Raw genomic sequence first — 15066 nt, 5'->3', positions numbered from 1 at the left:
ATTTAATACCACATTTCAGCCATTTCGGTGTGATTTTTAGACCACAAATCTTTATATTGCATATGGTTTTGCATATGCTCATTTTATGCTAATATGTAAAAATATGTCAAAATATGCAAACATTTCTGGGCCTAATTCGTTTTATTTTGTGATGAAACAAGTTTATGTCTAATCAGATTTTTTCTGCGACCAAATATGCATTTACATAGGATTCCGCTGTCTACTTATAAGTTTCTGATAATCTTGTTTTTAAAGGGGACAATTATAAAAAATATGTACAGCTGTGTTCAAAATAATAGGAGTGCCCATACACAAAATGGATTGGTCCAAAAAAGCATGGTTAAACTTCTAAATGTTTGCCAATTCTGCATTTTTGTAACATTGTTGGCATCCCAACTGTTAATTCATTAGCAGAAATATGGTAATTTGTTTTAAATTAGTAACTGTTTACACCAACATTATAAATCGCCTTCAAATTTTTTGTTCAAAAAAATAGGAGTGTGGAAGAAAAAGGACAATAAAAATATATTTAGTTGAGTTTACAACCAAAACTGTAAATATTTTAGTTAATAGTAGTAAATTCAATAAATTTGAAGTTTGTTTGAAAACAAAAATCCTTTGGTGGTAGCCAAAAACCGGATATTGTCCTTGTGGTGACTTTTCCTATAAGTTGAGCAATTATTGAGCAATTCAATGCATTTTATAGGCAAAACCTTTAGAGATTGGAGTTCTTTAACTCTCTGACTGTAAGGATCGGCCAAAAAAGCGTATCTATAAGGCATTTATTCCTCGACCAAAGAATGTTTTGAGGCCTTCAACATCTTATCTCCCCCCAAAATAATTCGTTTTTTCATATTTGAAAAATTGGATGATTGGCAGATATGATACATTATTTTACACGTTTTCTTAAAAAGCAAACTTTAAAGAAATACTTTTGAAGTTGCCCTACGAATACGTTTATTAGGTTTTGAATCGTATAAAACACAGTTTTCTAATGGAATTAATCTAAATGAAGTATTTTTGAATGAAAAACGTAAGTTTATGTAGAAAAATATAGTACGATGTATACCAAACTTAGTGTAGTCAAAGTCTGCCTATCACAAAATGGGGTATAACTACATTTCAAGGTATCACATTTTAACAATTTTTTGAATAGAAGCGAAATTGTTTGTGAACACAAAGCTTACATCCTAAGGACCTCAAAATATTATTTGGTGGAGGAATAAATGCCTTATAGATATGCTTTTTTAGCCGATCCTTACATAAAAGTCTAATGGAAATTGACTTAACTGGGGCTCAAGGATCAAAATACACAAATTAATGGAATAATAATCATTATATATTGTTCGATGTAACATCCAGAGTGTTAAAGAACTCTAATCACTAAAGTTTTTGCCTATAAAATCCATTTAATTGACCAATAATTGCTCAATTTATGGGAAAAATAGCCACAAGGACAATATCCTGTTTTTGGGTACCCCCAAAGGATTTTTGTTTTCAAACAAACTTCAAATCTATTGAATTAACTACTATTAACTAAAATATTTACAGTTTTGGTTGTAAACTCAACTAAATATATTTTTATTGTCCTCTTTCTTCCACACTCCTATTTTTTTGAACAAAAAAGTTGAAGGCGATTTATAATGTTGGTGTAAACAGTAAATAATTTAAAACAAATTGCCACATTTCTGCTAATGAATTTACAGTTGGGATGCTAACAATGTTAAACAAATACAGAATTGGGCAAAATGGAGAACTTTAACCATGTTTTTTGGACCTTTCCATTTTGCGTATGGGCACTCCTATTATTTTGAACGCAACTGTAGGTATTAAAAAATGTTGAACTGTCAAAGTCGATATATCGATTTTTAACAAAAAGTAGACTGTTTTTACCTTTAATCGATCAAAGCTTTTTAAGAAAAATGTTCTTATTTACTCAGCAAAAATACTCGTTTTAAATTGACCTAATTTCTGATTATTTTAACATGGGCATGTCATAGGAAATCAGTATTTATTTTTTGGCCAATAAAAAGTATCACCAAAACCAAATTTCAGTCATTTCGAGTGGATAATGTGGATAAAACCTTCAAAATTTCGAGAGTCGGGCGGTACCTTTCTATGGGGCTATATTAGAACATGGGCCTATGTTCATAATTTTTATTAAAAATGTTTTTTGTCCTCTGGGAATCCTCAATGCAAAAATTCAGCCATTTTTGTCTAAAAACTTAGGTAATATTTTCAAAATACCGAAAATCGGGAGGTATCGTTATATGGTTTCTATATCAAAACGTGGACCTCTGTCCATAATTTTTTATCGGGAAACTTTGTTTGTTAACTCGGAAACCTGCAGCTCAAAATTCAGCAAATTTTGTCGATAAATTTAGCTAAAATATTCAAAATATTGAAAATTGGAAAGTACCGTTACATGAAGGGCTATACTAAAACATGGACCGACCTTCCCCATTGTCAGCCAACAATAAGTACTTATACCAAAATTCATCCGTCTACGCCAACTCATTTTGAAAAATAAATCCCATTCAATTTCAATTTATTTATTTGCAATACTTTAAGCCTTTAAGACCAGTAACTCGTGTTGTTTAACGCAAAAAATTAGTAAATACATTTCATATTCACACTTACATACTACTATTACAAATTAAAGATTAATTAAAGAAGTAATTAGTGAAATATGGCTTAAGGTTCGGGGTGGCGAATAATAAGAAATATTATGACCATAACTTACTGGCAATGTATTTACAACAAGAAAACCAGTAAGGAAAGGATCAAAGTCGGGCGGGGCCGACTTTATAATACCCAACACCATTGTGAATATGTAAAATATATATGGGAGCTAAATCCAAATCAGAACCGATTTCGATATAATTTTTCAAATTTATTTGTAGACCAAATTCCGTCACAAGTTCAAATTTCTTAAAAATTGAACAATATAGCGCCGGTCGAAAATATATATGGGAGCTACATCCAAATCAGAACCGATTTCGATATGATTTGGCACAGTTATTTCTAGACTAACCACCTTCACACCTTTCGTGCATCAAATACCTCAAATCTGCCTAAAATATATATGAAAGCTATATCCAAATCTGAACCGATTTCTATATAATTTCTCACAATTATTTCTAGGCAAAGTCCCAGCAAACATTCCAAATTTTATTGAAATCGAACATATATATCGCGTTTCGTGCATGAAATACCTAAAATCGGACGAGAATATATATGGGAGCTATATCCAAATCTGAACTGATTTTTATATAATTTAGCACATTTATTTCTAGGCCAAATCCCAGTAAACATTCCAAATGTTATTGAAATCGTACATATATAGCGCTTTTCGTGCATAAAATACCTAAAATCGGCCGAGAGTATATATGGGAGCTTTATCCAAATTTGAACCGATTTCTATATAATTTGGCACACTTATTTCTAGACTAAATACCGTCGCACATTCCAATTTTAATTGAAATTGGATATATATATAGCGTGTTTGTGCGCCAAATGCCTTAAATCAGGCGAAAATTTATATGAAGGCTATATCCAAATCTGAACCGATTTCTATATAATTTGGCACACTTATTTCAAGACTAAATTCCGTCGCATATTCCAAATTTCATTTAAACCGGACATATATAGCGTTTTTCATGCTCAAAATGCCTTAAATCGGGCGAAGATATGTATGGGGGCTATATCCAAATCTGAACCGATTTTTACCAAATTTTTTGAAAATGCATCAGCGAAAATTCCATTAAAGCCCACTGTGCATTTTTTTCTATTTTTTATGATAAATATATAATATATAATGATAAATATGTACTCTTAGCTTCAAAAATACACGAAATACAAATTTTGGACAAAGGTATTAAGGAAAAATTGTATTGACAAATTTTAAAAAATTCAGAAAAAATAGTAATCGTCCGAATCACATTACCACATAGGACTTAAAATTTTTGTAATTGAACGTACATAGTTTAATATTAATATGCTATTTCCCCATAAATGAAAAATGTACAAATATTTGTCTAGTAAAAAATAGGCAGTGATGAAAATTGAATTCTTTATTGTAACACGATAAATAGTTTCGGAAACAACAGCATGAAATACTTATTTTGTCAAATGGTATCAGTTCTCTTCCAATCTCCACGAACGGTGGGCGAAAGAAGCCACAACTGACAAATACGTTTTATTGCCGAAAATCTCTCTCAAATTAAATAAAGTAGCAAAATTGTTGTATTGATGTTATAAACAATATTGGGTATAAACAAATAAAATCATTTATAGTTACTGAGTTTTGCTGCCTCTTTTATCAGTTTCAACAAAAAATCAATAAGCGTAGTATTTGTGTGAAACAGTCATACCTCACTATTAATAAAAAAGACATGTAATGAACATTTGCAATTGTTGTTGCATTTTCCTAAATCGCAGTTAATGTGGAAGTATAAATGGTTTGGTTATCCTGCACTCCTATTATATTTCTAATCAGCAGGTTCGTCTGTTTCGAATTAGCGGGTTTTTACTGCCATTTTATGTTAAGGGTTTGTTTTTTGGGTAGAACAAAATTTATTACTAAGTTGATTTATATCAAACAATACGACACAAATATCACTCGCAGAACAAACAAACAACAAATCGTGTATGTTTTTGTTTTTGTTGTCAATGACATAAGTATTGCTGTGACACTTCTTGTGGAGGCAAAGTACTTGGAAAATATATAGCGTGCGTGTGTGTGTGTGGATAGCAAAAGGACGGACTGAGGGAAAAACTAATGTTGTAAAATAGTCGTAATCACTGACGGCTACAACTGATAAATTTTTATTTGGTTTGGATGTTTCGAGTAGCCAGCCATTGGCAGTGGATAAAGCAGAAGTATATGCGCGGATACACTTGCACATTCGAATTCCATATTTGCTTTATGGCCGCAATCAACAGGTGCTGGCTGGCTGGCTGACTATCAGCAGCGCACAGTAGCATGGATATCGAAATAAAACCAAACAAATCTATAATGCTCTATAAGTGTGACATTCAAATAGAAGACACTTCCCTTCATCAATTAACCAGCCCGTGTGCCTCCCTCCTATTTAATCAATGTCAAAGATATGTATGTAACGGTTTATTTTTGACAAGTATGGTGGTGGAACAAAAAGATAAGTTTACAGCAAATATGTATGTATATTTTTGATTTCTTAGACTTTGAGGCATTTATGCAGAAGTTAAAGGTTCACCACCATAGACATAATGGAGTCATGAATAGCGATACATTTCTACATCATACCTAATTACATATAAAACGAAACACAATTACATATAAAACAATATGGAAAAAGCGCAGTCCGTCTAACCAATTGTCATTGTGAATACATATATCTATAATGTGTCGGCGCCTAATACTATAAGACCACCTTTATGCCACACTAATCGTCTGAGTTTTTAACACTTGAATTCATTTATTGAATGCAAGAAAAGCAAATTATAATTCTGTTATAAATATTTTATAATTACGAATTTATTTCTATTCTACAATAATGTCTATCAGAGCTTGTAATGAGGCAAAAACTTTTGCACCTTCAACGATAAAATTAAATAAATGAAGTTTAAGAAAAATTATGTTGATATTTTTTGAATTGTAAGTGAAATTCCCTGTTTACTCACAGGGCGAGACGCACACCAGCCATTTTAGTATGTGCCGACAGGGATATTATCTCAAGAAATTCGGACGGTGAAAACAAACCAAATTTCCAAATATATCCGAGACGAGTCCTCAACTGCACTTTTTCCAAATTTTGTGTGGGTGGGAGTTACCCGAAGACGGGACCGATATAGTCCATATTCCGATCTGATATATGGCTTTATGAAATAATACGATGTACAAAGTTTGGACCAATCAGAAACTCCCTGCGATAGTTATCTTGCGAATTTGCTATTTTAATTGGTGCTGTCAAGGTTTCTTGGAGCTTTTTGTTCATTACGGCTGCAAGAACCAACTGATAAACAATTTTGAAAACAATCTGTGAAGACGTAAAATCCATAGATATCATCTTTAATGTCAAAATCGTAAATTTTGTGACATTTTATTATAAAATTTTTCTCTGAATTTGGTCTACATATGTATATCAAACCATTAAAATCTTATAAAATAACGAAATACGAAATTTCTAGGAGCGGTTTTCAAGGGTCAAAATAGACAAGACATTAAAAAATAGATATTTATAAGTTTTTCTCGGGCAGTAAACAACTAAATGCACTTAAAAAATCAAATTTTAATAATGGTTTCTCGGGTTTTAGTTCAAATATACCAAACCGTTTAAAATTTAAGTAAACATTTAAGGAAACAAAAGCAAGTGCATCTTTCCAGTTCCATAAATAACTCGAGTTAAAATTTCTTTGAATTTTTTAAAGTTTTATATTTTCGATCTTGTACTTTTAACAACTACAAAGCAAACAAATGAAATTGTCGTAAAAAAAAACTAGCATTTTTTTAAATTTGTTTTGGAAATAGGTATATAAAAATATGCAATATAAATTAGTTAAATTAGTTGATAATTTTCATATATAATTCGAATAATTGTAATTTCATTTCGAATCATTTCACTTGTAATTTTAGAAATTTACCCCCTGTTTTTGTAAAAATTTTTATTCTTCTCACACGAACTGTCAAATTTTGTAGATCGATTTACTCACATTAGCGCAAATGTAGAGCGCTGATTTTTAAATGAGGAATTCTTAACTATATTTGGAACTCATCTATGAAAAATAAAATATGTATGTCATCTGTAGGTTGAGCTATGGATGCCTAAATTATTACGAATATAGACGAACGAACAAAAATAAGTTACAAAAACAGGGGGTTAATTGGAATTCTCAAAATCAAAATCATTTGTAATTTTTGAGTTCTAAATTAAATTTAAATTATTTGACTTATAATTTAAATATCTCCATTCGTAATTCGAATCATGTTGGTTTGAAATTCGGAATTTTCTGTTTGGAATTCTATATTCGGATTATGGTATATTCCAGGGGGGGTTACTCTCTATTGCGATGCGTAAGAAAAATGCCATGCGTAAGGAAATTAAATTCGTCTTTCGCAAGTATTTTTGTTCCTTTTTCCTTTCTGGCACCGCCGCATTGTGAAATACAAATAAAAATACCAAACGCATCGCAATACAGAGTAACCCCCCAGAACTAAAATAATCTACCAATTTTTACTATTTTTTTCCAATATCAGAAAGGAAATATTATTAGCGTAGCAAAACTTGTAGATTCTGGTAGTTCTGGAACGGATCATTAGCTTGATGTGAGCATTTTTCCATTTGTAATTTGAATTTACATTTGAAATTCGAATTACTACTGCATTTGTACGAAGGCAGTTCGGAAACTTCTTAGCCTAGCACAAAAAGCGCGGTATAAACAGAAAAAAGTTAAGTGTTTTGGACACTTCCATCTCTGTTATGAACACATGTTAAATTTTGTTTTGATCTGGCAACTCCTTCATATAGAAACAGGTGTTGAATAAATACGCATCCGCAATTTTTTTACAATGGAAAAATTAGAAATGCGTGCTGTCATTAAATATTTACATAAAAAAGGTTTATCGGGACAAGAAATTCATAATGATATGGTGAATGTGTTAGGTGAAAGTGATCCTTCATATGCAACAGTAAAAAATTGGGTTGCTGAATTTAAACGTGGTCGTACAAGCGTTGAAGATGAACCACGCAGTGGACGTCCAAAAACAGCAACAACAACAGAAATTGTAGCCAAAGTGCATGATATGGTATTAAATGATCGACGAATAAAAGTGCGTGAAATTGCTAATATCATGGGCATCTCATATGATCGAGTCCATTTAATTTAGCATGAAGAATTACAGATGAAAAAGCTTTCTGCAAGATGGGTGCCGCATTTGTTAACAGTCGATAAAAAACGCATAAGAATGAACATTTCTCAAGCTTGTTTGGATCGTTTTAAGCGAAATAAAATGGATTTTAATCGTCGTTTCATAACTCTTGATGAGACATGGATCCACCACTATACTCCAGAGACAAAAGAACAATCCAAAGTGCCCCAAAGAAGGCAAAAACAATTCAATCGGCTGGTAAGCTTATGGCAACGGTTTTTTGGGACTTCAAAGGTATTTTATTGATTGACTATCTGCAAAAGGGTAAAACAATAAATTCAGAGTACTATTGCAACCTTTTGGGTCAATTAAATGTACAAATTCGAGAAAAACGTTCGAGAAAAAGAGTGTTTTAACAATGGCTAAAATCAACGAATTAAAGTACGAGTTGCTTGACCACCCACCTTATTCTCCTGATTTAGCTCCCAGTGACATTTACTTGTTCCCAAATCTAAAAAAAACTCCTTGCTGGCAAGCGTTTTACCTCAAATGAAGATGCAATTACAGTTGCAAACCACTATTTTGAAGACCTTGAGGAAAACTATTTTAATCAAGGGATAGAATTGCTAGAAAAGCGTTGGACTGAGTGTATTGAAGTTTCAGTAGATTATATTGAAAAATAACAGCCTGTTCATGTATGTCGATAAGAAAATGAATGCGCAAGAAAAACTACCAAATTTGAGTGTGTTTTTCAAATTTGTTTTTTGTTTTGAAGTAAAAGCAAAGGCAATAATATTTCAAAAACTAAAGTTTGGGTGTGTTTCATGCGCACACATTATCGTTTCGAAATACATAAACTGGGGGTAAAAATATTTTTGAAAAACTAACTATTCTCTTTCATTGATAGGCTAAGAAGTTTCCGAACCGCCCTCGTAAATTGAAAAGTTTCATTCGAATTACAACTTAATTTAATCGAAATTATCAATTTGTATTTTAAAATGTTTTACTTTTTACAAACCGAGTTTATTTTCACCGCTTGGCATCATCATGCAGATTTTTTATGTTGCCTACCCATTTCCAGTCCATATGTAGACAGGACTCCAACTCCACTCCTTTAAGAATTTCCATTTCGTTAATTACCGCAAAAATATTGGCAACTTAAGTTTGTTTTCTTTATTTTATAAAATTTTATAAAAACTTTTGGAATTTTATAAAACTTTTGTCATTGGGAGAAATAATGTCGCTTCTTGTAGGGTCCTAACCTTAAAACTGGCTTGCTTGTAGGGCTCACTTAACAACTGCTTATAACATGTATCAAACGGAGTGCATTTTTTACCGCTCCCTATGGACCGCAGCGAAACATGCAGTAAAATCCTGACTCCACATTTCACAACTTCCAATTTTCCACATTTTCGGAAATATTTTTGATCGACCCATTCAAATATTTTTCCATTGACAATTTAGTTTCTATAAAACAATGTTCATTTTCGGACGGCCACAATAGAAGATGTATAATTTAATTAGAAATTACTCCCTTTCTTAACATATAAAAGTACTTAAATGGTATTTTTGAAGCATTTTTGGAGAAATTAAAGCTGGTGGATGAGCTATGTATTTACATGACCGAACTATTTAAACTATTTTAAAGGTCGTTGTAACCACTTATTGATTATTATGTGAAACCAGGTATCCATCCTATATACAGAGAGTTCTATTTAGCGCAGGACGAATTAATCTCGACATACTCAACCTAAAATATTCACTATAAAGCGGCCCATACACTATCAAATTTGCTTGGCAATCTTTGTGATTGAATACGTGATATGTGTAAATTTTTAAAAAATTGAGAATGTGTGTGTGAATTTTATGGATTGAGGAATATCAAAATAGTTTTGATTTTTAAAATGAAACCCAGTCAATCAGTGAATACGGCTTATTTTCAAAATTTTCAATAAGAAATTTTGCACGGTGTGCCTTAACAAATTTAAATGGAAGGTGCTTACACCTCGGAAGTTTTTGCTGATTCTGAAACTACAATGCTCATAGATGAGAAATATCAAGAAACAAAAAAAATCGCCGGAGGGATTTTAAAATAAATCGCGATTTAAGTTCACATTTTTAGGGGTTCTTTAGGTTTTCACGATTTAGCTTGGAAAACGCGAGTTCTATGCAAATGGGTCTAATAAAAATGTTATAGCAGAGAAAATTCTCCACAAGATTTGCCTTTATGATATTTTCGTAGGTTTTACCGTTTTTGAGATATGTATCGTCCCCTTATAAAACAATATTATGCACAGTACCCCTTAACTAACTTTTAATGGAAACCGCTTACACATGGGATGTTTTTGCGGATTCTGAAACAGCAATGTTCATAGATAAGAAAAATAAAAAAAAATTAAAAAAATCGCCGGAAGGATTTTTTAATAAATCGCGATCAAAATTCACAATTTTAGGGATTTTTTAGGTTTTCACGATTTTGCTTGGAAACCACAAGTCGTATCGAAATGAGTCGGAAGAAAATGTTGTAGCTGTGAAAATTCTCTATAAGACTGACCTTTATATTTTTTCGTAGGTTTTACTATTTTTGAGATATAGAGGTTCAGTTCAAATTTTTAGGTTTTTATCTTAAGTCTTCAAGATTTTGCTTGGAAACCGCAAGTCATATCAAAATGGGACTAAAGAAAATAGTGAAGCTGTGAAAATTCTCTACAAGATTGAATGATTTATTTTTTTCTAGACATTTTCTTTAGACCCATTTACATACAACTCGCGGTTTCCAAGCTAAATCGTGAAAACCTAAAGAACCCCTAAAAATGTGAACTTAAATCGCGATTTATTTTAAAATCCCTCCGGCGATTTTTTTGTTTCTTGATATTTCTCATCTTTGAACATTGTATTTTCAGAATCAGCACAAACTTCCGAGGTGTAAGCACCTACCATTTAAATTTGTTAAGGCACACCGTGTTTGGGATACGGAAAATTGTGTTTGTTAAGAAATAAAAAATAAAAATGTGGGGAGAAAATTGAAGATTTCGATAGCAGATTGAATATGGATTGAATGCTTTGCAACACACTTATCAAACACACATGCATAGAAGGGGTTCATCGGCTAGAACAACAAGATTGTATGTCCCGCTTTATTATTCATTATTATTTCACTATATCCCTACTCGTTATATATTCCTCCTCCATCAATATTCCAATGTTAGTAATGTGTTCATTGTCAGTTAAAGTTTTGGAACAAATTTCCTCTGAACTTTGGAGGCCTCGGGAAGTATACATTTCCGAATAGACATCGTTGGAAACGGCATGAAAATTAATAATTTTCTGCAGTGGATCGGTATAGGAAATTTAAGCAAAAGTTTTTAATAATAATTCCCATTTCTACAAAAGGTAGTAAAATGCTTTTGGTTATCTTTTATAGCAAAATTAGACAATAGCGTCAATAGCTACAACATTTACATTCCGTCGGTAAAACGAAGAAGTATATTTTTTAGATAAGAAATGCTCAATTTACTTACTTATTGGATGCTTGCAGGGATTTGTTATAAATATTTCCTGGAAATATGGGCTGCATATGGCGAGGACAATTTTATGTGCCTGAAGAAGTTTTCCATCACAGGCCAAAGTCACATCAACCAAGTCTCCACGATCATATAAACTTTGAAATCCCGAAGCGATGTTGTCCTGGAAATTCTTCCAGCATAATTTGAATTCATCATCCATGATTTTGGAAGTCACTATTCGCACACTCAAACTTTTCGTTTATTTTCTTCAGAAGTAGAGTTGTTCAATCCCACAATATTGATCAATGTCATGAATGATTTTTTATTATTTACTAACTTTAATTGTTTTGTTTATTCATTTTTCCGTCTGTCTTTTACTGACATTTGGATTTTGGCAAGCGATTGGCGAAAATGACGATGTAAGCAAACGACTGATGAACAGAGATGCAAAAACAAGTCAAAAACCGATTCCGATTACGACGGGCGGAAAGTTTGTGAGTATAACGGCAATTAAATTTTATTACTTTAGCTTCTACAATATTATGGCCACATTTGTTTAATTAATACTTGTCCAGTGAAATTATCAATGTGGAATGCATATAATCATGTATATATTCAATGTTTATTTATTTCAATGTATTAAATTATTTTGTTATAATTTTGAATTTTGGATAATTGTTATTTTCTCTTGTTTGACGTACTTTTCTTGTTTTCCAGCTGATGTCACGAATGCACTACACTTTTTTACACAATAAAAACGAAAGTATTAATATTTTTTTAATATTTTACACATTATTTGTTTTTAGGCGCGTTTATTATTATTATTTGGAGCTGGGTAGAGCTGGAACTATGTTCGTCAACATCAATGAATGAATTGTTTATAACTTTTATAAATGAAGAAACAGAATTGGGAAAGGAGGAATAAGAAACGATTACTCGTAACACAAGCAAACACATCAAATACCGAATATTTACACTGTGAGAAAATGTGTGTTGGCGCACTAAAGGCCGAAACTCAAATTATTTTGCTTCTTTTTTGGTATTTGAGGCGTGAAATGAGAGGTGAAATGTGTCTCAGAACATACCCGATATAAACAAAAAATTAGTCCTGGGGCTGGATTCTTGTTCTATGAAAATTTAAAATGAAAAATATTTCCTTTATAATTTTTTTCATTTGACATTTTACATTTCATTTCACATTTTCATAAAAACAGAATTGAGCCCATGGTCCACACTAGAGTGATTTCTTTGAAAAACATGCAAGAAAATATGTGTCAGTAGATCGAGCTCCATAGTCCCGGTCCACACTAGAGTGATTTCATTGAAAATTGCATGAAATTATGCGTCTCTAGATCGATTTCAATAGTAGAGTAAAATCATAAAATTGCTGTAGGTCCCGGTTCACAATAGCGTGAATTTCATTAAAAATTTTCATGAAACTAGGAGTTTTAGTCCCGGGTCACACTAGAGTAATTTCAATGAATTTTGTGATTTTACTCTACTATGCAAATCGATCTAGAATCGCATAGTTTCATAAAATTTTTAAATGAAATTCACGCTAGTGTGGTCCGGGACTAGTGGGGAATTCGATTTAAGAACGCCTAATTTCATGAAATTTTTTAATGAAATTCACACTAGTGTGTACCGGGACATAGTAAAGTCCCGTTCCACACTAGAGAAATTCCTTTGAAAAAAAATCATGAAATTATTCATTTCTAGATTAAGTTCCATAGTCCCGGTCCACACTAGAGTGATATCAATGTAATAATTTCATGAAATTAGGCGCTCTTAGGTCGAGTTCCCCATTACAGCAATTTGACAAAATTACTTTAGTATGGAACTCGATTTAAGAATGCCTTTCGTTAATTATCGGAATTATAAGCATTTTAATTTTACAGACAATTATCAATAACAGCAAAAATGAGTTACAGAATCCCACTACCATGGCGGAATAAAGCTGGGTACACATTGTCAGTTTTGAATGACAGCTTTGTTGTTGCTTGCTAGTGTGGCCGTTCATTTTTGTCATTCATCATCAAGATCTATTTAACAGGCACAAATACAACTCTGTTTCGGCCAAAAATTCTTCAATATGTCAAAATGTTTGTTTACGTTTTCATACAATTTATTCACAATAACAAAAAATTTGACAGATTGAAACCAATCATCTGGTCATTTTACGCCACCTTATTATTTCATCATGTTCATCATGCAATCAAAAAATGTTTTGTGGTTGCTGGACGGTTTGACAGTTATCGGTAATTGCGAAATATCGTCATTCAAAACTGACAATGTGTACCCAGCATAATGCCAAATTTACACTTGCGCTCCAAAATCCACTGGATTTCACAAAATCCTGAAATACACCCCGGTGTTTACACTTATTTTTTGTTGATTTCAAACATATCGCAATGATCAAGGTAGATACATATGCGCAGCTGATCGAACATGAATTTTCAGAACAAGTTGTTGTAAATTGAATTAATCATCAAAAATATACGACAATATAGAACTTTACAACTTTATTTGGAAAAGTTTCGTAAAATTATCTATATATCGTATTAATTGTGTATAGTGCTAACAAATGAAAAAATAAAAAAATGATTTTATCGTTGAGACATCATAATAATAAATTTTGATAGATAAAAGTTGTGCTCAGAACCTGCACAATATTAGTACTTGCAATAGTTTTCTCGTTTAGTGCTAAAAATGCGTTCCCGTACTCCGAAATCTAGCAAGACTTGCACTTCTCTTTAAACAAAAATAGCGCCGTACAATTTTGGCCTAGTAGAAACTAGCAGCATGCATGATAATTGCATCTAATATGATAGCTGATACGTTGATTTTGACATTTATGCAGGAGTGTTTGCAATTTTCGTCATTTTTTCGTTCCCGTATTTTTTAAGAAATTTGTATGGGGAAGCAATTCTTAACAATTTGCTCTTTTTTCTAACATTTTCATTAAAAAATTATGGGAACACAATGAAAAATATCATTGTAACAAAGCAATTTAATATTTTTTCACATTGTTTACAAATATTGGTACTAAAATATTTTGTTTCAGCGATTGACCATCTACTTGTTTATTGTGATACGTGAAAAGTGTTGCAACTTTTGGTACTTTTTTAGGCAAAAACAGGGTTGTATATCATGTGTACTGTGATTTCGATGTTGATTTCGCTGAAATCACGAAATGAGATGCTTTCATTTTTGTATCCGAAATCATGGTAAATTGTGCATGATTCCGCGCGAAATCACGAAACGCCTTCGAAATCACGAAACGGCGCCGAATGTAAACCAAGCATAAGAAGGTGTTACATCGATAACAATAATCGGTCAATTTACCACACCAAACGTCAACATTTATTCGCAAATTTTGACGTTTGGTCTGATAAGTGGTCCGATATATTGTTATCGATGTAACACTTTAAGCGGGGTACACACGATCAGTTTTGACTGTCGATTTTTCGGAATTATCGATTACTGTCAAACTGTCCAGCAACCACAAAATAGTTTGTGGTTGCCTGATGACTGACAAAAATGAACGGTCACACTGGCAAGCAACCGATTAACACAACATTGTTCCACAACATCCCATACGGGACAAGGGAGACTTCTCTCATATCAATGAGTGCACCCCGATTCATATTTAGCTCAATGATATGGGACCTACTATTTATCGCCGAGTCCGAACGGCGTGTCTTAAGACAC

At 32.3% G+C, this 15066-nt stretch overlaps 1 protein-coding gene across 2 annotated transcripts in view; it reads right to left on the bottom strand.

Annotated features, from left to right (window-relative positions):
• Positions 1–12258, bottom strand: part of LOC141390175 (uncharacterized) — a 46963-nt gene extending 34705 nt beyond the window's left edge. The window contains exon 1 of one of the 2 annotated variants that reach the window (XM_073962875.1): positions 11371–12258. In XM_073962875.1, the coding sequence (XP_073818976.1) occupies positions 11371–11575 (205 nt within the window). In that variant the 5' untranslated portion in view covers positions 11576–12258. The remainder of the gene's footprint in view (positions 1–11370) is intronic. The other variant, XM_073962876.1, reaches the window with a different exon arrangement.
• Between the last annotated feature and the right edge of the window lie 2808 nt (positions 12259–15066).

The sequence above is a fragment of the Musca autumnalis genome, unplaced genomic scaffold (genome assembly GCF_047663935.1).
Source record: "Musca autumnalis isolate F117 unplaced genomic scaffold, ASM4766393v1 scaffold_1, whole genome shotgun sequence".
In the NCBI taxonomy this organism is placed as follows: domain Eukaryota; kingdom Metazoa; phylum Arthropoda; class Insecta; order Diptera; family Muscidae; genus Musca; species Musca autumnalis.
The sequence above is the reverse complement of the archived record's forward strand: the minus strand, read 5'-3'. Positions and strand labels throughout refer to the sequence as shown.